This window comes from Oncorhynchus mykiss, chromosome 16 (assembly GCF_013265735.2).
Source record: "Oncorhynchus mykiss isolate Arlee chromosome 16, USDA_OmykA_1.1, whole genome shotgun sequence".
NCBI classification, from domain to species: Eukaryota; Metazoa; Chordata; class Actinopteri; order Salmoniformes; family Salmonidae; genus Oncorhynchus; species Oncorhynchus mykiss.
Window position 1 is genome coordinate 11995393 of NC_048580.1, and position 24130 is coordinate 12019522.

General features: G+C 40.7%; 1 protein-coding gene across 2 annotated transcripts; it reads right to left on the reverse strand.

The window, feature by feature from the left end:
- Positions 1–96: 96 nt before the first annotated feature.
- Positions 97–24119, reverse strand: LOC110492828 (alpha-synuclein). Of its 2 annotated transcripts, XM_036946154.1 has the most exons (6): positions 23666–24119; positions 8069–8110; positions 7880–7968; positions 3528–3551; positions 2588–2629; positions 97–2182 (listed from the first exon to the last, which is right to left on the reverse strand). In XM_036946154.1, the coding sequence occupies exons 1-6, from the start codon at positions 23784–23786 to the stop codon at positions 2171–2173; spliced, it is 330 nt and encodes a 109-aa protein (XP_036802049.1). In that variant the 5' UTR covers positions 23787–24119; the 3' UTR covers positions 97–2170. The 2 variants fall into 2 exon arrangements, with proteins under 2 accessions (XP_036802049.1, XP_036802050.1); XM_036946155.1 differs by lacking the exon at positions 3528–3551 and having other exon boundaries at positions 23666–24114.
- Positions 24120–24130: the final 11 nt, after the last annotated feature.

Here is a 24130-nt window from a genome sequence, read left to right on the forward strand (position 1 = left end):
TACCACAATATCTCCATGGTAACATAGGCCATACATACTATTATAAACTGCATCATAATTAGTCATTCAAATGGAGAAATGAAGACGACACGGAAGTTTGGATTTCAACAAAACCGTCTTTAATTCACTGGTACTGTTTATAAAATCAGCAAGTCCGCTTCGATGCCAACTTAAACGTGGTGTTGGAGTGTTTATGTTTTTGTTTGTGTGCTTTATGAGTGTGCTGTGTGTATGGATCTGGGGTTTGTGCAGGTACCTGTGTGCGTGTTTGTGTGTGTGTGTGTGTGTGTGTGTGTGTGTGTGTGTGTGTGTGTGTGTGTGTGTGTGTGTGTGTGTGTGTGTGTGTGTGTGTGTGTGTGTGTGTGTGTGTGTGTGTGTGTGTGTGTGTGTGTGTGTGTGAATTTGAGTGCATAATAAGGCAACATGCAGTCATTAGTTTCCATTGGTCTCAAAGAAATAACACACACAAACACACACTCTTTCCCAGGCTTGTTCTCAGTGGCTGAGATGGTTGATCCAGGAGCAACTGTCGTTAACCATTGACTATTGTTGTGGGAATCAAAAATCACATTTAAAATTTCCCAGCATTCCCTGTGTGGGATGCTCTTCTATGACAACCCCCTATCTGTCTGACTATTGCTCGGTGGTATTACTATGACAACCCCCTGTCCGTCTGACTATTGCTCGGCGGTGTTGCTATGACAACCCCCTGTCCGTATGTCTATTGCTCGGCGGTGTTATTATGACAACCCCCTGTCTTTCTGACTATTGCTCGGTGGTGTTGCTATGACAACCCCATGTCTCTCTGACTATTGCTCTGTTGTGTTACTATGACAACCCCTTGTCCGTCTGACTATTGCTCGGTGGTGTTACTATGACAACCTCCTGTCTCTGACTATTGCTTGGTGGTGTTACTATGACAACCCCCTGTCTGTCTGACTATTGCTCGGTGGTATTACTATGACAACCCCCTGTCTGTCTGACTATTGCTCGGTGGTATTACTATAACAAGGAATTTTCCCTTCACAACATCAGGATCCACAGGTATCGCGTTCTGCTTTCATCCCTTCCAACCCTGCCAGCAGACCCAGGGCAGAACTAGACCCAGACTACACCCAGGCTAGACCAAATCCATTGTAAAGTACTGCGTATATTGATAGCTTCTGTTGTTGTGTGATTCCCAGTCTTTGCAGGAACTTTCTTCCTCTCATGTCATTTCTAACAAGGGACACACTAACTAACAGAACACCTGTATTGCTTTCTGGCATGTCTCAAACACACTCTAACACACACATACCCAAACAAATGCACACACACACACTCTGTTCATTGCACGGGTCCCTACAGCAGCCTCTCGTGGACAGAACACTCCTGAACTGCCCTACTATCTGACGAGTCTAACACACACACACACACACACACACACACACACACACACACACACACTACAATCAGATATGATCTCTCTGTGGTTCTGTCATCCTGAATAATCATCGCAGCTGTCTGCTGGCTGGAGTTTCCTTTCGGATTTCGACGTATTATGGCTGAACGTCTATTTGTGCCGCATTAATTCCGCGGCTTGCTGGAACAATTGTGGTGGCGTAGTAATCTGAACCGCACACTCTGAGCATAACAAGGTCACGCCCAGATCTGGTCAATCCTTCTTCTTCTCTTTTGATGAGCACCAACGAAGGCATATATCCACGCACCTGGGTCCTTTTCAGACATCTATCTTAGTGATCCGGCTGATAACATCTACCCTGTGTGTGTGTGTGTGTGTGTGTGTGTGTGTGTGTGTGTGTGTGTGTGTGTGTGTGTGTGTGTGTGTGTGTGTGTGTGTGTGTGTGTGTGTGTGTCTGTGTGTGTGTGTGTGTGTGTGTGTGTGTGTGTACGCAGGTCTCATGATAGGGTATTGGGAGGTGTGAGGGAGAATATAACACCAGGGGTAACAACATGACAGCAACAACACAAAGGCGGGGAGCTACACGGGGCAGAACACAGTCGGGGGGGGCAGAAGAGGGTCTCATGGGGTATCAGGAGGTGTATAGAGTTATCTGGAAGAGTCTGTATCTGGTTTGGTTCCATAAAGTCACAAAAAAATAAATAGAACATCTGGAAGTCTGGAACAGCAGGGCGAGGGACCAACGGAGGGCTGGGGAGAAGAGAGGGACTAGTAACCGCCCTGAGAGAGCGAGAGAGAGAGAGAGCGAGAGAGAGAGAGAGAGAGAGAGAGCGACAGAGAGAGAGAGAGAGACAGCGAGAGAGAGCGAAAGAGAGAGAGAGAGAGATGGGGGAGAGGGAGAGAGAGAGAGAGACAGAGAGAGAGAGAGCGGGAGAGAGGGGGCGAGAGAGACAGAGAGAGGGGGGGGGGGGGAGGGAGAGAGAGGGAGAGAGAGGGGGGAAGAGAGAGAGAGGGGGAGAGAAAGAGAGAGAGGGGGGAAGAGAGAGAGAGAGAGAGAGATAGAGAGAGGGGGAGAGAAAGAGAGAGAGGGGGGAAGAGAGAGAGAGAAATAATCAATAATGATGTCATGATATCACCGTCTTCTGCATAAAGAAAACAGAAATAGTGTGGTTGCTTGTCACTTACTTCTCCTCCTTCTCCTCCCTGCTCCATTCCTCCATATTCTGCCTACAGAGAGAGACATTTTACATTAGAGTAACCTTGCCTGAGACCTGATGACTTGGGTTAGCTCCTAGACCTGGTCTCTAGGCTTTAGCTCACTGGGCTAGCACAATCTTACGGCGTACAGACACCCTGGCTTCAAACCGAGTAGGTCACAGCTACATCAAGCACATTATCGCTTATGTCATGCTTATGACAGGCTTATGACAGGCTTATGATAGGGTTGAGTATTCAGTCCCAGTCTCTGGGCTGAAGTGTCTAATGAAGCAGAGGTTAGCATGAAGCAGAGGTTAGCATGGCATAGCTAGCATAGCAGATGTGATGTCACCCTCCTTGAGACCTGAAGTAATGTTGCGCCCACCCAACCAGAGGCATTCTTTTTGTAGGCAGCGGTTAACAGGAGCAAGCTCTGTTATTTGGACTGTGCATCTTAGACCAGAGAGATCCACGCAGGGTAAGTTTATGCCTATGCTACGCTAGAGATGCATAGAGACAGTCTTAAGCTGTGTTATTATCTATAGATACAGCATGGTTAGAGATGGTTATGGATAGCGTTAGGAGAGGGTTAGGGTAGGGTTTGGAGAGAGTTATGGAGAGAGTTAGGAGAGGGTTAGGGTAGGGTTTGGAGAGAGTTATGGAGAGAGTTAGGAGAGGGTTAGGGTAGGGTTTGGAGAGAGTTTTGGAGAGGGTTTGGAGAGGGTTAGGAGAGAGTTAGGGGATGGTTTAGAACATAGTTTAGGTCCTAACAGGACGCTAGCCAGTCAGTGTTTGAAAGCTCATTCGCCCTTCATATATGCACCTAGTAACAATATGTTAGGCTGAATCATGCAGCATTCGTTAGCCAGCCACCCCACCATAACCTAGAGCATCTGACCCCCCCTTCCCTCTCCTGTCCAATAGGCACCTCGTATACAGGCTGAGGCTCCTCCTACCAACAGAACACAGAGGAAACAAACACAACAACAACAAAGGGTTAGCAACACAACACCACCAACAACAACAACAACACCAACACAACACCAACACCAACAACAACACCAACAACACAACACCTACACAAACACAACACCAACACAACACCAATACCAACACCAACACCACACCAATACCAACACAACACAACAACAGAACACCAACAACAATACAACAACAACACCAACAACACAACACCAACACAACAACACCTACACAAACACAACACCAACACAACAACACACCACCAACACAACAACACCTACACAAACACAACAACAACACACCACCAACACAACAACACCAACACAAACACAACATGACACCAACACAACAACAACACAACACCAACAACAAACCACCAACACAAACACAACACAATATCAACACCAACACCAACACCAACACAACACCAACACCAACACAACAACAGAACACCAACAACAATACAACAACAACACCAACAACACAACACCAACACAACAACACCTACACCAACACAACACCAACACAACAACACACCACCAACACAACAACACCTACACAAACACAACACCAACACAACAACAACACACCACCAACACAACAACACCTACACAAACACAACACCAACACAACAACAACACACCACCAACACAACAACACCAACACAAACACAACATGACACCAACACAACAACAACACAACGCCAACAACAAACCACCAACACAAACACAACACAATACCAACACCAACACCAACACCAACACAACACCAACACCAACACAACAACAACAACATCAACAACACCACTACCACCAACACAACACCAACACAACACCAACAACAACACAACAACAACACAACACCAACAACACCAACACCAACACAACAACAACAACAACATTAACAACACCACCACCAACACAACAACACACCACCAACACAACAACAACAACACCAACACAACACTAACACAGCACAACAACAACATCAACACAACACTCACAACAACATCAACACAACACCAACACAACAATAATAACATCACCAATACAACACCAACACCAACACTAACACAACAACAACACCAACACAACACAACAACAACACACAACACAACACAGCACAACAACAACAACAACACCAACACCAACACCAACACAACACCAACACAACACAGCACAACAACAACATCAACACAACACCCACAACAACATCAACACAACACCAACACAACAATAATAACATCACCAATACAACACCAACACCAACACTAACACAACACCAACACACAACACAACACAGCACAACAACAACACCAACACCAACACCAACACAACACCAGCACAACACAACACAGCACAACAACAACACCAACACCATCAACAACACCAACACAGCACCAAAACAGCATCAACACAACACAAACACAACACAACAATAACAACACACCAACAACAACACCAACACAACACCAACACCAACACAGCACAACAACATCAACACAACAACAACACCAACACAACACCAACACCAACACAACAACAACACCAACACCAACAACAACACAGAACAACAACACACAACACAGCACAACAACACACCACCAACAACAACACCAACACAGCACAACAACAGCATCAACACAACACAACACCACCACCAACAACAGCAACACCAACACACAACACCAATAACAACAACAACAATCACCACCACACCACCACCAACAACAACACCAACACAACAACAACACAAACACAACACCAACACACCAACAACAACATACAACACAACACCAACAACAACACATTACACCAACACAACAACAGCACACCAACAACAACACAACACCAACACAACACAAAAAAAACACCAACACAACACAAACACAACAACAACAACACCAACACACAACACACCACCACCACCAACAACAACAACACACCAACAACAACAACAAAACCAACACAACAACAACACAACACCATCACAAACACAACACTAACACAACACCAACACACCAACAACAACAACAACACAGCACAACAACAGCATCAACACAACAACAACAACACCAACACAACACCACCAACACCAACACAACACCAGCAGCAACAACAACAATAACAACAACACACCACCATCAACAACAACAACAGAACCAACACAACAACAAAACCAATGCAACACCAACACAAACACAACACCAACAACAACAGACAACACAAAACAATACCAACAACAACACACAACACCAACACAAACACAACAACAATACCAACCCAACACCACAACACCAACATCAACACAACCCAACGCCAACACAACACCAACACCAACACCAACACCAACACCAACACCAACACACCACAACACAACAACACAACAACAACACACAACACAGCACAACAACACACCACCACCAACAACACAAACACAAAACAAACACAACATAACAACAACAACAACACCACCAACACAACACCACCAACAACAACAGGAACACCAACACACAACACCAATAACAACAACAACAACACACCACCACACCACCAACACCAACAACAACACCAACACAACACCAACACAAACACAACACCAACACACCAACAACAACATACAACACAACACCAACAACAACACACTACACCAACACAGCAACAGCACACCAACAACAACAACAACAACACAACACCAACACAACACAAAAACAACACCAACACAACACCAACACAACACCAACACAACAACAACAACACCAACACAAACACAACACTAACACACCAACAACAATACACACCACCAACAACAACACACCAACAACAACACACAACACCAACACAACAACATCAACACAACACCAACACAACAACAACAACACAACACCATCACAAACACAACACTAACACACCAACAACAATACACAACACCAACAACAACACACAACACCAACACAACAACATCAACACAACACCAACACAACCCCAACAACAACACACCACCAACACAACACCAACACACCACCAACAACAACAACACAGCACAACAACAGCATCAACACAACACAACAACAACAACAACACCAACACAACACCACCAACACCAACACAACACCAGCAACAACAACAATAACAACAACACACCACCAACAACAACAACAACAGAACCAACACAACAACAAAAACAATGCAACACCAACACCAACACAACAACAACACACCAACAACAACAACACAATACAAACACAAACACAACACCACCAACAACAGACAACACAAAACAATACCAACAACAACACACAACACCAACACACCAACAACACCGACACAACAACAACACGAACACAACAACAACACACCAACAACAACAACACCAACACAACACAATACAAACACAACAACAATACCAACACAACACCACAACAACAACATCAACACAACCCAACAACAACACAACATCAACACCAACACAACAACAAGGGGTTAGCAACACAACACCAACACATATTCATATGGAGAATGTGAAGTGAGTAACAGGCCTACCATTGTAGGGCTACCATCAAACCTAATCTGCCTGAATTTCTGAACCACTGGCTATTAAAGGAGCTGCCATTCGTCTGTCTGTCTGTCTGTCTGTCTGTCTGTCCATATGTCCACCCGTCCTTCTTTCGATCAGAGCAGTGGTACTGTGGGAAATAGCGACACCAAGTGGTCAAACAACAGACTGCTCTTGTGAGGTCATCATGGCACTACCATCTGAGACCGACAGAAGGATTTTGACTGTCATGCTTTTTGAGGCTGCATTCATGTTGTTATTCAACCTTGTTGTTACTCAACCTTGTTGTTATTCAACCTTGTTGTTACTCAACCTTGTTGTTATTCAACCTTGTTGTTATTCAACCTTGTTGTTATTCAACCTTGTTTCCCCCTTTCCCCTTTCCTTTCAAAGGGAAAGAGCGATACCTCGTCAGTTGTACAACTGAATGCATTCAACTGAAAAAGGGTGCTGTGTCACCTGATTGATAGTCTCGCGAGGCCTGAAGCCTGGGCTTTCAGAGGCTACCTGATTGATAGTCTCGCGAGGCCTGAAGCCTGGGCTTTCAGAGGCTACCTGATTGATAGTCTCGCGAGGCCTGAAGCCTGGGCTTTCAGAGGCTACCTGATTGATAAGGTCAAGTTATTGTGTCTAGTATTATGTCAACGGTCCTAATCTGCCATTCCTTACCAGTTAATGTGTTGATTGATCACTTGTATATTCTTGTTCATATTGACCTGCCAGTCTGTTGTCATGGTAACTCACCGCTTGTCCGGTATTCTCCATGCCTCCCTGTAAGAGGTCAGCTCCAGCAGTGGGGTCCCCGACGATGTTCGCCTGGTCGCGGTTAGCAACTAACACAGAGATCAATTTATCAATCAATCAATCAGATCCCAAAATAATGTGTGTGTGTGTGTGTGCGTGTCTGTGTGTGTGTGTGTGTGTGTGTCTTACCTATGTTTACCCCTGCGTCCATTCCCTCCTTTGTCTTTGAACCTGAGAACAGAAAGACATTACAACACATCAATATATTAGAATCATATTGCAATTGATACGTGAAGAATGATCAGGCATCAGTTTTGTGATATAATATGTAAACACAGAGTAGGAACTAACTACTGTGTTAATTAGTGCAGTAAACAGAAATCTGTTGGAGTCTTCAAGTATTATAGTTATCTGGTGAGGAGGTTTCAGGCCACCCAGTAGCAGAACACTGTATGTCACTCACTTTAACATCCAAGAGGATGATATTATCTTATGATTCCTCTGCTCCATAATATTAGTTTCCCCCTTCCTTTCTCTCTCTAACCCTTCTCTCTCTAACCCTCTCTCTCTCTAACCCTTTCTCTCTCTAACCCTCTCTCTCTCTCTAACCCTCTCTCTCTCTCTCTAACCCTTTTTCTCTCTCTCTCCATCCCCCTCTCTCTCTCTAACCCTTTCTCTCTCTAACCCTTTCTCTCTCTAACCCTTTCTCTCTCTAACCCTCTCTCTCTCTCCACCCCCCTCTCTCCCTCTCTCTCTCCATCCCCCTCTCTCTCTCTCTAACCCTTTCTCTCTCTAACCCCCTCTCTCTCTCCATCCCCCACCCCCTCTCTCTCTCTCTAACCCTTTCTCTCTCTAACCCTTTCTCTCTCTAACCCCCTCTCTCTCTCTCCATCCTCCTCTCTCCCTCTCTCTCTCCACCCCCTCTCTCTCTCTCTAACCCTTTCTCTCTCTAACCCCCTCTCTCTCTCTCCATCCCCCTCTCTCCCTCTCTCTCTTTTTCCCCCTCTCTCTCTATCTAACCCTTTCTCTCTCTAACCCTTTCTCTCGCTCTCCCCATCCCCCTCTCTCTCTCTCTCTCTCTCACTCCATCCCCCTCTCTCTCTCTAACCCTTTCTCTCTCTCTCCCTCTCTCTCTCTCTCTCCATCCCCCTCTCTCTCTCTCCAACCCTCTATCTCTCTTTTCTCTTTCTCTCTCCCTCTCTCTCCTCTCTCTCTCTCACCCCTTTCGCTTTCTCTCTCCCTCTCTCTCTTTTCTCTCTCTCTCTCCCCCTCTCTCTCACACCCCCTCTCTCCCTCTCCCTTTCTCTCTCTCTCTCTCTCTCTTTGTCGCTATCGCTCTCTTTCTCCCCCTCTCTCTAACCCCCCCCTCTCTCCCCCTCTCTCACCCTCTCTCTCTCTCTCTTTCTCCCCCCTATCTCCCACCCCTCTCTCTACAACCCATTCTCTCTCCAACCTCTTCTCTCTCTCTCTTTGTCTCTCTCTCTCTCCTCCCCCCCTCTCTCTCCCTCACCCCTCTCTCTCTTTGTTTCTCTCTCTATCTGACGTTACAGTATTATACATTCCTAGGCTGATTAAATAGTCGTTATGCAACCAGCTGGATAGAGGGAAAGAAAAAGGGAGGGATAGAGAGAAAAATAAATAGAGGGAGGGGGATGGAGAGAAAGAGAGAGCCTACAAGGATGATGCACAAGCAAATCCAGCAAAAAAACGGTGTAATTATGTATCTATTTCACATAACCAGTACAATGATATATATATTTCACATAAACAGTAAAATTATATATCTATTTCACATAACCAGCACAATGATATATATATTTCACATAAACACTAAAATTATATATCTATTTCACATAAACAGTAAAATTATATATCTATTTCACATAACCAGTACAATGATATATCTATTTCACGTAACCAGTACAATGATATATCTATTTCACATAACCAGTAGAATTATATATCTATTTCACATAACCAGTAGAATTATATATCTATTTCACATAACCAGTAGAATTATATATCTATTTCACATAACCAGTAGAATTATATATCTATTTCACATAACCAGTACAATGATATATCTATTTCACATAACCAGTACAATGATATATCTATTTCACGTAAACAGTACAAATATATCTATTTCACATAACCAGTAGAATGATATATCTATTTCACATAACCAGTAGAATTATATATCTATTTCACATAACCAGTACAATGATATATCTATTTCACATAACCAGTACAATGATATATCTATTTCACGTAAACAGTACAAATATATCTATTTCACATAACCAGTAGAATGATATATCTATTTCACATAACCAGTAGAATTATATATCTATTTCACATAACCAGTAGAATGATATATCTATTTCACATAACCAGAAGAATTATATATCTATTTCACATAACCAGTAGAATTATATATCTATTTCACATAACCAGTACAATGATATATCTATTTCACATAACCAGTACAATGATATATCTATTTCACGTAACCAGTAGAATTATATATCTATTTCACATAAACAGTAAAATTATATATCTATTTCACATAACCAGTAGAATTATATATCTATTTCACATAAACAGTAAAATTATATATCTATTTCACATAACCAGTACAATGATATATCTATTTCACATAACCAGTACAATGATATATCTATTTCACATAACCAGTAGAATGATATATCTATTTCACATAAACAGTACAATGATATATATATTTCACATAAACAGTAAAATTATATATCTATTTCACATAACCAGTAGAATTATATATCTATTTCACATAAACAGTAAAATTATATATCTATTTCACATAACCAGTACAATGATATATATATTTCACATAAACAGTACAATGATACTTATATTTCACATAAACAGTAAAATTATATATCTATTTCACATAACCAGTAGAATTATATATCTATTTCACATAACCAGTACAATGATATATATATTTCACATAAACAGTACAATGATATATATATTTCACATAAACAGTAAAATTATATATCTATTTCACATAACCAGTAGAATTATATATCTATTTCACAAAACCAGTACAATGATATATCTATTTCACATAAACAGTACAATGATATATATATTTCACATAACCAGTAGAATTATATATCTATTTCACATAACCAGTACAATGATATATCTATTTCACATAACCAGTACAATTATATATCTATTTCACATAACCAGTAGAATTATATATCTATTTCACATAACCAGTACAATGATATATCTATTTCACGTAACCAGTACAATGATATATCTATTTCACATAACCAGTAGAATTATATATCTATTTCACATAACCAGTAGAATTATATATCTATTTCACATAACCAGTAGAATTATATATCTATTTCACGTAAACAGTACAAATATATCTATTTCACATAACCAGTAAAATGATATATCTATTTCACATAACCAGTACAATGATATATCTATTTCACATAACCAGTACAATGATATATCTATTTCACATAACCAGTAGAATTATATATCTATTTCACATAACCAGTAGAATTATATATCTATTTCACATAACCAGTACAATGATATATCTATTTCACGTAACCAGTACAATGATATATCTATTTCACATAACCAGTAGAATTATATATCTATTTCACATAACCAGTAGAATTATATATCTATTTCACATAACCAGTAGAATTATATATCTATTTCACGTAAACAGTACAAATATATCTATTTCACATAACCAGTAAAATGATATATCTATTTCACATAACCAGTACAATGATATATCTATTTCACATAACCAGTACAATGATATATCTATTTCACATAACCAGTAGAATTATATATCTATTTCACATAACCAGTAGAATTATATATCTATTTCACATAACCAGTAGAATTATATATCTATTTCACGTAAACAGTACAAATATATCTATTTCACATAACCAGTAGAATGATATATCTATTTCACATAACCAGTAGAATTATATATCTATTTCACATAACCAGTAGAATTATATATCTATTTCACGTAACCAGTAGAATTATATATCTATTTCACATAACCAGTAGAATGATATATCTATTTCACATAACCAATAAAATTATATATCTATTTCACATAACCAGTACAATGATATATCTATTTCACATAAACAGTAGAATTATATATCTATTTCACATAACCAGAAGAATTATGTATCTATTTCACATAACCAGTAGAATTATATATCTATTTCACATAACCAGTAGAATTATATATCTATTTCACATAACCAGCACAATGATATATCTATTTCACATAACCAGTAGAATTATATATCTATTTCACATAACCAGTAGAATGATATATCTATTTCACGTAACCAGTACAATGATATATCTATTTCACGTAACCAGTACAATGATATATCTATTTCACATAACCAGTAGAATTATATATCTATTTCACATAACCAGTAGAATTATATATCTATTTCACATAACCAGTAGAATTATATATCTATTTCACGTAAACAGTACAAATATATCTATTTCACATAACCAGTAAAATGATATATCTATTTCACATAACCAGTACAATGATATATCTATTTCACATAACCAGTACAATGATATATCTATTTCACATAACCAGTAGAATTATATATCTATTTCACATAACCAGTAGAATTATATATCTATTTCACATAACCAGTAGAATTATATATCTATTTCACGTAAACAGTACAAATATATCTATTTCACATAACCAGTAGAATGATATATCTATTTCACATAACCAGTAGAATTATATATCTATTTCACATAACCAGTAGAATTATATATCTATTTCACGTAACCAGTAGAATTATATATCTATTTCACATAACCAGTAGAATGATATATCTATTTCACATAACCAATAAAATTATATATCTATTTCACATAACCAGTACAATGATATATCTATTTCACATAAACAGTAGAATTATATATCTATTTCACATAACCAGAAGAATTATGTATCTATTTCACATAACCAGTAGAATTATATATCTATTTCACATAACCAGTAGAATTATATATCTATTTCACATAACCAGCACAATGATATATCTATTTCACATAACCAGTAGAATTATATATCTATTTCACATAACCAGTAGAATTATATATCTATTTCACATAACCAGTAGAATTATATATCTATTTCACATAACCAGCACAATGATATATCTATTTCACATAACCAGTAGAATTATATATCTATTTCACATAACCAGTAGAATTATATATCTATTTCACATAACCAGTACAATGATATATCTATTTCACATAACCAGTATAATTATATATCTATTTCACATAACCAGTAGAATTATATATCTATTTCACATAACCAGTAGAATTATGTATCTATTTCACATAACCAGTAGAATTATATATCTATTTCACATAACCAGTAGAATTATATATCTATTTCACGTAACCAGTAGAATTATATATATATTTCACATAACCAGTAAAATGATATATCTATTTCACGTAACCAGTACAATGATATATCTATTTCACGTAAACAGTACAAATATATCTATTTCACATAACCAGTAGAATGATATATCTATTTCACATAACCAGTATAATTATATATCTATTTCACATAACCAGAAGAATTATATATCTATTTCACGTAACCAGTACAATGATATATCTATTTCACATAACCAATAAAATTATATATCTATTTCACATAACCAGTAGAATTATATATCTATTTCACATAACCAGTAGAATTATATATCTATTTCACATAACCAGTAGAATTATATATCTATTTCACATAACCAGTACAATGATATATCTATTTCACATAACCAGTAGAATTATATATCTATTTCACATAACCAGTAGAATTATATATCTATTTCACATAACCAGTAGAATTATATATCTATTTCACATAACCAGTAGAATTATATATCTATTTCACATAACCAGTACAATGATATATCTATTTCACATAACCAGTACAATGATATATCTATTTCACATAACCAGTAGAATTATATATCTATTTCACATAACCAGTAGAATTATATATCTATTTCACATAACCAGTAGAATTATATATCTATTTCACATAACCAGTAGAATGATATATCTATTTCACATAACCAGTAGAATTATATATCTATTTCACATAACCAGTAGAATTATATATCTATTTCACATAACCAGCATAATTATACATCTATTTCACATACAAAAACACATGTTCCATAGCACACAGTTGATTGGATATGAGTACTCTCGCGTTCTCTCTCTACAGTACCTCTCTCTCTTCCCGCCCTCTTTCTCTCTCCTCCACAGTCTCTCAGAACCGCAGATGCCTCACTTCATCTATCTTCCGTTTCTCTCTTGTCTTCTTTCTGTCATACCCCTCTCTCTCTGTCTCCCTGCACGCTTCTCGCTCTCTGTGAGCCACGCGACAAGCTGCGCAGTGCTGCAGCAGACACACACCAATACACACACACACATTGCAGCATGGCTGGGACAAAGTTTACTTCTCTGAGTCAGAGGAACACCACTCCTGGGTACAGCTTCTATCTATTACGTGTGTTTGTGCACAGCAAATTCTCCAGTGTGAAAAACAACAACAACATTGACAGTGTTAAATTAACACTGAAAGTGTTGAGTCTGTGGACCCATATAGACACCAGAACATTGTTAAATTAACACTGAAAGTGTTGAGTCTGTGGACCCATAAAGACACCAGAACATTGTTAAATTAACACTGAAAGTGTTGAGTCTGTGGACCCATATAGACACCAGAACATTGTTAAATGAACACACTGCTTAGTGTAAAACATTATTCAGATATTTCCCAGAGTACCTTTCAAGTAAATTGTAGCTATCACCCATGACTGTATTTGTTAGTGCTTGTTGCATTCATCCATCTACAGTCCTGAAGACTTCACCAAATTACCTCCTAAGTGAATATGTTATTTATTTCAAATGTTTATGCAATACCATACATATTTCATTCTGCCTTATTTTCAGGGCCTAGTTTAACATCAATACAGGGGCCTGAAACTCATACACATCACTTTAAACCAAAAACCACACCTATCATTATCGATTTCCCAGCATGCTTTATTGCAGGTTGATTTTCAGAGTTGTTTGTTTCAATATCCATGTTTGTGCATATACACTGATTGATTGATTAATCTTATGCTACATGAACACACCAAGACAGTCGTGAAGAGGGCACGACAAAGCCTATTTCCCCTCAGGAGACTGAAAATATTTGGCATGGGTCCTCAGATCCTCAAAAGGTTCTACAGCTGCACCATCGAGAGCATCCTAACTGGTTGCATTACTGCCTGGTATGGCTCTACAGAGGGTAGTGCGTATGGCCCAGTACCTCACTGAAAGTTTCTTCAAGTGCAGTCGTAAAAACCATCAAGTGCTATGATGAAACTGTCTCTCAAGAGGATCGTCACAGGAAAGGAAAACCCAAAAATTGCAGCCCAAATAAATGCTTCATAGTTCAAGTAACAGACACATCTCAACATCAACTGTCCAGAGGAGACAGGTGTGTGAATCAGGCCTTCATGGTCGAATTGCTGCAAAGAAAACACTACTAAAGGACACCAATAATAAGAAGAGACTTGCTTGGGCCAAGAAACACGAGCAACGGACATTAGACTGATGGATAGGTCCAATTTTTTTATTTTTGGTTCCAACCGCTGTCTTTGTGAAACACGGAGTAGGTGAATGAATTATCTCTGCATGTGTGGTTCCCACTGTGAAGCATGGAGGAGGGGGTGTGATGGTGTGTGGGTGCTTTGCTGGTGACACTGTCAGTGATTTATTTAGACTTCAAGGCAAACTTAACCAGCATGGCTACAACAGCATTCTGCAGCGATACGCCATACCATCTGGTTTGCGCTTAGTGGCACTATCATTTGTTTTTCAACAGGACAATGAACCAACACACCTACAGGCTGTGTAAGGGCTATTTCACCCAGAAGGAAAGTGATGGAGGGCTGCATCAGATGACCTGGCCTCCACAATCACCTGAACTCAACCCAATTGAGATGGTTTGGGATGAGTTGGACCACAGAGTAGAGGAAAAGCAGCCAACAAGTGCTCAGCATATGTTGGAACTCCTTCAAGACTGTTGAAACCACATTCCAGGTGAAGCTGGTTGAGAGAATTCCAAGAGTGTGCAAAGCTATCATCAAGGCAAAAGATGCCTACTTTGAAGAATCTCAAATATAAAATATATTTTGATATGTTTAACACTTTTTTGGTTATTACATGATTCCATATGTGTTATTTCATAGATTTGATGTCTTCACTATTATTCTACAATGTAGAAAATAGTACAAATAAAGAAAGACCCGTGAATGAGTTGATGTGTCCAAGCTTTTGACTGGTACTCTAAATGTTTCTAAACTAATCCAATCAGTTAGTTAGAGTTGAAGTTTCAGGCCCCTCTATTAGCATAAAAGTAGGCCCTCAAAATAGGGCCTTATGAAATACTTATGGTACTGTGTTAAATATACATGTTTTATTATAAGATGTTTGCTTAGGATCTCACTCGGGGAACTCCATAGGACTGACAATGAATGAAAGCAATAACCATGTGTCTGTTACCAGTGGAGGCTGGTGGGATGAGCTATAGGAGGAGGGGCTCATTGTAATGTCTGGAATGGAATGAATGGAACAGTATCAAAGACATGAAACCACCTCCTATATCTTCTCCCACCAGTCTCCTCTGTCTGTCACTAACAACTAAAGTCATGGGTGGTAACTCTACAATGTACTCGATAAGCAAGGCGTATTTAAATACGGCTTTCCACTAAGCAGTGCGTCCGGTGTCTATTTAGGTCCCCAGTTTCAACCATTTCAGTGTTGATTTAACACTCTGTGTTAATTTATTTTTTTGGAACACAGGAGAACTTGCTGTGTTCCTTCTACATCATGTAGTGTTTCTTGGTGTTTTCCAGCAGGATTCATCTCAGCCTTATTATACACAACTCATCAGATAAATATGATGGTGAGGTGTTGGTTCAACGTGATGCCTATGAGTGTCAACCACCTCTATTAGGGCAAAACTAGGCCCTCCAGATACATATGGTATCGGGTTGTGTTTATACATTGTTTTGATAACTTAGTGACTTAGGATCTCACTTGGTGAACTCCATAGGACTTAAAATGGATGAATGCAACAACCATGTCTCTGTCACTAACAAATACAGTCATGGGTGGTAACTCTACACTTCACTCAAAAGGCAAGGCACTAAGTCTTTACACTAAGTGATGTGTTCATTTAACATTGTTCCAGCTCCAATCTATGGGTCCACAGATTCAACACTTTCAATGTTGATTTAACACTCTCAGTGTTCATTTGATTTTACACTGAACAACTTCCTGTGTGCGTGTGTGTGTACATGAGGATTCGTACAGTGTGAGTGCGTGACCGTCTGTCTGTCGACAGCAGGTATGGGCCCCCCTTTTGTAGGCCTGCTTATCAATTTACCACCAAATTCTATAATAATATAAATATATATTTTCGGGAAATCAGTCTACTATATAGATATTGAAAAATAATTTGTCAATGGAAATATATTGGATTATCTATGACAGGGATGGACAACTAGCAAAGATCAATTTCCAATGTTTTCTTTGTTTTATTTTTTGGAACTCAGTCGGGCTTTCAACTTAATGTTGAGTGTTAGAATATTTTTTAGATCGGTAAGTTAGCCTAGCCAGCTACCTACACTAATAATGGTCAAATCACCGATTTTGTTAATCACAGATAACATGTTCAAAACTGAAAAACATTATCTCCACCCCATGGCAAAATGAAAACATTATCTCCACCTCATGGCAAAATGGAAACATTATCTCCACCTCATGGAAAAATGAAAAAATTATCTCCACCTCATGGCAAAATGGAAACATTATCTCCACCTCATGGCAAAATAAAAAACATGATCTCCAGCCCATGGCAAAATGAAACCATTATCTCCAGCCCATGGCAAAATGAAAACATTATCTCCACCTCATGGCAAAATAAAAAACATGATCTCCAGCCCATGGCAAAATGAAACCATTATCTCCAGCCCATGGCAAAATGAAAACATTATCTACAGCCCATGGCAAAATGAAAACATTATCTCCAGCCCATGGCAAAATAAAAACATTATCTCCAGCCCATGGCAAAATGAAAACATTATCTCCAGCCCATGGCAAAATAAAAACATTATCTCCAGCCCATGGCAAAATGAAAACATTATCTACACCCATGGCAAAATGAAAATATTATCTACACCCCATGGCAAAATAAAAACATTATCTCCAGCCCATGGCAAAATGAAAACATTATCTCCAGCCCATGGCAAAATAAAAACATTATCTCCAGCCCATGGCAAAATGAAAACATTATCTCCAGCCCATGGCAAAATAAAAACATTATCTCCAGCCCATGGCAAAATGAAAACATTATCTCCAGCCCATGGCAAAATAAAAACATTATCTCCAGCCCATGGCAAAATAAAAACATTATCTCCAGCCCATGGCAAAATGAAAACATTATCTCCAGCCAACGGCAAAATGAGTAGAATTCCAGGAAATGAACTCAAACATGTTAATGTTTTCTCTCCCTGTCAAGAGGGGGGGCCGCTAAAATGTTTAACAAAATGTAACTTAGGGCCCCCAAACGCTGACTTTATGTGTGGGTATGGTTCTGGGTACATATTGCGGACCCTCATAATGAGTTCAGATTTTTTGTGGCTCCCACCCCAATCAGTTTCCCATCCCTGGTCTACAGTATCCAGACCAATACAGTGTTGTTTTTATAGCTGTTTAGCAGCAGGGTATACCCCTGAAAGAGAGCACCTCTGCAGCCAATGACCTGTGAAATGGTCATATGCATATGAGCACACACACATGCACGTGCACATGTACGCGCACACGCATGCGCATGCACACTTCTGCTCCAGTAAGCTTTGAGTAGATGACCTTGTTAGAGAGGAGTTGCATTCTGGGTAAAATTGCATCGCATTTTGTGATAGAAGTAATAATCCATACATGATTTGTTTTGACACACACACACACACACACACACACACACACACACACACACACACACACACACACACACACACACACACACACACACACACACACACACACACACACACACACACACACACACACACACACACACACACACACACACACACACACACACACACACACACACACACACACCCTCCAGTCTCAGTTGATAGATTACACGCACAAGTTTAAAAATATATATAGTGCCAAATAAGGGTTCTTTGGCTTGTAACCATAGCGCATCCATTTTTGGCACTGTACAGAACGCTTTTTTGAAGGTTCTAAATGGAACTTGTATGATGCCATAAAGAAACCTTTATTGACACAAAGCCATATGCAAATCTTTCACAGGACATTATCAATAGCCATAAACTTACATGACGATTGACGTTGTAACACAACACACTAGATAAACTGGAATGACACTCTCATTCCCGGTTGCACAAAAAGAGCTTGAGTAAACCACGCCCCAAAATATTCTAATGAGCTGTTGGCCCTACATTTGAATTATCACTAAAAGAGTCATTACGGTTCCACATAGAACCATCACCCTTCCACTTGAGGAACTGTCTTTTTTTATTTTATTTATCCGTTATTCTACCAGGTAAGTTGACTGAGAACACGTTCTCATTTACAGCAACGACCTGGGGAATAGTTACAGGGGAGAGGAGGGGGACGAATGAGCCAATTGTAAACTGGGGATTATTAGGTGACCGTGATGGTTTGAGGGCCAGATTGGGAATTTAGCCAGGACACCGGGGTTAACACCCCTACTCTTACGATAAGTGCCATGGGCTTTTTAATGACCTCAGAGAGTCAGGACACCCGTTTAACGTCCCATCCGAAAGACAGCACCCTACACAGGGCAGTGTCCCCAATCACTGCCCTGGGGCATTGGGATATATATATATTTTTAGACCAGAGGAAAGAGTGCCTTCTACTGGCCCTCCAACACAATTTCCAGCAGCATCTGGTCTCCCATCCAGGAACTGACCAGGACCAACCCTGCTTAGCTTCAGAAGCGGTATGCAGTGTGGTATGCTGTGTAGATACAGTAGGTTTTCAGGAACATGAACCCTCTGGCAGGTAGCATAGCGCTAAGATTATTGGGCCAGTAACCGAAAGGTCACTAGTGAAGTTAAAAGGGGAAATAAATCTGTCGATCTGCCCTTGGGGAAGGTACTTAACCCTAATGGCTGAATAATGGCTGATCTCTCGGAGTGGGATATCCACAAAATACATTTCCTCACCACACACTTGTACAGGTTACACAAATGTAAGCACCCCCTTCACCGAACCTCTCTCCATCTATCCATCTCTTTCTCCATATATCCATCTCTTTCTCCATCTATCCATCTCTTTCTCCATCTGTTCATCTCTAAGCCATGGGGCGGGAAGCAGCCAGCTCAATGACGTAATTCCAGGGTCTATTCTCTCTCTCTCTCTCTCTCTCTCTCTCGCTCTCTCGCTCTTTTAAATGTACACAGGACGAAGGAAAAAGGAAACCTCACACTGCTCTTGATAGTATCACTGATATTTAATAAGCTTGACGTATCGGCCTCACGGCCTTCGTGATTACTCTGTTTTTCATACGATGTACTCAATGACTAATGAAAACTTGCCATGTCATCATTGTGGTTTTACAGATGTGTTTAATACGTCTTATTTATACACTTTTGTAATATTTATGAAATGCATGTTGTTATATTTGGCAGCACATATTTGTTTTCCTTCGCCTCCAACCCCCTTCGATGTGTGGAACAGATGTGGGTGGGACGAGGTCTACATAAGGGTGCTAATATTAAAAAATTCACAAAAGTTCTGACGAAGGCCGTGAGGCCGATACGCAACCTTATTAAATATCAGTGATACTATCAACAACAGTGTGCAGTTTCCTTTCTCCTTCGTCTTGTTCAAATGTTGCCATGCACCTGCAAATTAGATTGCTCAGATGTGCGAGTGCCTTTAGAAAAATGTACACAGACCTAAAAGATAAACACAACATGTAAAGTGATGCTTCCATGTTTCAAAATCTGAAATAAAAGATTCCAAAAATGTATCTAGAGTTTTGTGGACAAAACATCCCTGTTAGTGAGCATTTCTCCTTTGTAAAATAATCCATCCAGTTGACAGGTGTGGCATATCAAGAAGTTGACAAACCAGCATGCTATTTACACAAGTACCACTTGTGCTGGGGACAATAAAAGGCCACTCTAAAATGTGCAGTGTTGTCACACGACACAAGGCCACAGATGTCTCAAGTTTTGAAGGAGCGTGCAATTGGCCTGCTGACTGCAGGAATGTTCTCCAAAGCTGTTGCTAGAGAATTGAATGTTAATTTCTCTACCATAAGCCGCCTCCAATGTCATTTTAGAGAATTTGGCAGTACGTCCAACTGACCTCACAACGGCAGAACACGTGTATTGCGTCCTGTGGACGAGCAGTTTTCTGATGTCAACGTTGTGAACAGAGTGCCCCATGGTGGCAGTGGGGTTATGGTACGGGCAGACATAAGCTACGCACAACGACCACAATTGCATTTTATCGATGGCAATTTGAATGCACAGAAATGATGAGTTCCTGAGGGTAATTGCGAGGCCCATTTTTTTACAAGATATCTTTGACCAACAGATGCATATCTGTATTCCCAGTCATGTGAAATCCATAGATTAGGGCCTCATGTATTTATTTACATTGACTGATTTCCTCATTTGAACTGTAACTCAGTAAAATCGTAGAAATTGTTGCATGTTGCATTCATATTTTTGTTCAGTATAAATCGTCATTGATCGGGCTATGTATAAACATTGAACTGAGACAATAAATGTAATTGCACCCCCCCTCTATCTCTCTCTTCCTGTCGCTCCCTCTGTCTGTTCCCTGGCTGCAGACTCTGAAGGCAGAGGAAGGTAGTTAGTCATCAGCAGTCACACACTGGCCTGCAGCATGCAGACACACACACACACACACACACACACACACACACACACACACACACACACACACACACACACACACACACACACACACACACACACACACACACACACACACACACACACACACACACACACACACACACACCACATACCAGGAAGAGAGGATTGCTGCAATGCTCAGCTGATCCTTATCCTTGCCCCCCACCCTGCCACTCATAAATAATAAACACACACACACACGTTCCACCAGGTTCCATCCCGTTATTCTGTAGTGTTAGCTGTAACTGTCAGACTGAGGGGTCAGAGATGCACAAGCCTGTGTGTGTGTACCCTGTTCCTAGCGCACACCCTTTGGCCCTCACACAGGCTAACCTTGAGCAGTGACGCACATACACACTCACACACACACTGGTGAATCCCTTCTCACAGAATCAACCTCTCACAGTACTGTGGACCCTGTCTAATTGTCTGCTGGTAGCAGCCTTGGCATGGTCTTATCTAGGCTATAACATGTTATAGCGCTCTTATGAACGGCTGCAGTCCCACCAATGTCACACTACATCTTCCCCTCTCTCCCCTCCTCTCTTCTAGCTCTCTCTTTCTCTTTCTCTCTCTCTCTCCTCCTCCTCTCTATACTCTCTCCTCCTCTCTATCCTCTCTCTCTCTCTCTCTCTCTCTCTCTCCTCCTCTCTATCCTCTCTATCCTCGCTCCTCCTCTCTCTCTCTCTCTCTCTCTCTCTCTCTCTCTCTCCTCCTCCTCTCTATCCTCTCTATCATCTCTATCCTCTCTCCTCCTCTCTATCCCCCCCCTCTCTCTCTCTCTCTCTCTCTCTCTCTCTCTCTCTCTCTCTCTCTCTCTCTCTCTCTCATCCTCATTCTCTCTATTCTCTATATCATCTCTATCCTCTCTATCCTCTCTCCTCCTCTCTATCCTCTCTCTCTCCCTCTCTCTCTCTCTCTCTCTCTCTCTCTCTCCTCCTCCTCTCTATCCTCTCTATCCTCTCTATCCTCTCTCCTCCTCTCTATCCTCTCTCCTCCTCTCTATCCTCTCTCTCTCTCTCTCTTTCCTCCTCCTCTCTATCCTCTCTATCATCTCTATCCTCTCTCTCTCTCGCTCTCTCTCTCTCTCTCCTCCTCCTCTTTATTCTCTCTATCATCTCTATCCTCTCTATCCTCCTCTCTAACCTCTCTCTCCTCCTCTCTATCCTCTCTATCCTACTCTGTATCCTCTCTATCCTCCTCTCTCTCTCTTGCGCTCTCTCTCCTCCTCTTCTCTATCCTCTCTCCTCCTCTACATCCTCTCCATCTCTCGCTCTCTCTCTCTCTCTCTATCCTACTCTATATTCTCTCTATTCTCTCTATTCTCTCTATTCTCTCTATCCTCTCTCTCTATCCTCTATCTTTCCCCCTCTCTCTTCTCCTCTCTATCCTCCTCTCTTAATCTGATTCCTTCACTCCATTCCTCTGTCCCTCTACTATTTTCTTCGTCCTTGTCTCTACCACACCCCATCTCTTTCTTTCTGTCCCTCTCTCCTCCTCGTTCCCTCTGCACCAGTTCTGCAGTATTCTGGCTCTGCTCCTTGGCAACCCCATCCCCTCCCCCTTCCTCACTGTTACTGTCCCAGTGTACCCATGGGACCCCTTTATCGCGCTCACACACACACTCACACACTCATTGCGGTGCTGTGGGTACACTTACCTACATACATGACACCCTCCTTGGTCTTAGCGGCTGCCCCCTCCACCCCAGCCTTGGTCTTCTCCGCAGCGGCCACCACCCCCTCCTTGGCCATGCTGAACCCCTTCATCAGTACATCCATCCTGGGATAGGTCTCTCCTGGGCTTCCCTGCTCTGAAACGGGCCTGCTGGCTGCTGGCTGCTGGCTGGGCTGGTCACACAGACTGTGTGTGAGAGAGGTTGTGTGTGAGAAAGAGAGTGTGTCAGTGACTCCTCCTCCAAGTGGTACAGAGAGAGAGATGGAGAGAGAGCGATAGGGAGAGAAAGAGAGGACTGCACTTCAGGGCTACAGGATGCAGACTGAGAGAGAGACTGAACGGACAGAGAGAGAAGAGAAAGTGTGAGAGAGAAATAAAGAGGAAGCAGGAGTGCATGTGATGGAGAGAACGAGCGACAGAAAGACAGAACCTGCTGGTTGCTGCAGCA

Bases quoted from the DNA above. Each gene is read 5' to 3' on its own strand.
- LOC110492828 (XM_036946154.1), bottom strand. From the start codon at position 23,786: ATGGATGTACTGATGAAGGGGTTCAGCATGGCCAAGGAGGGGGTGGTG. The intron at 7,969-8,068 runs GTAAGACACACA...TCTCTGTGTTAG, and splicing joins GGACGCAGGGGTAAACATAG to TTGCTAACCGCGACCAGGCG. The intron at 2,630-3,527 runs GTGCCTATTGGA...CTCTCTCTGTAG, and splicing joins AGCCTCAGCCTGTATACGAG to GCAGAATATGGAGGAATGGA.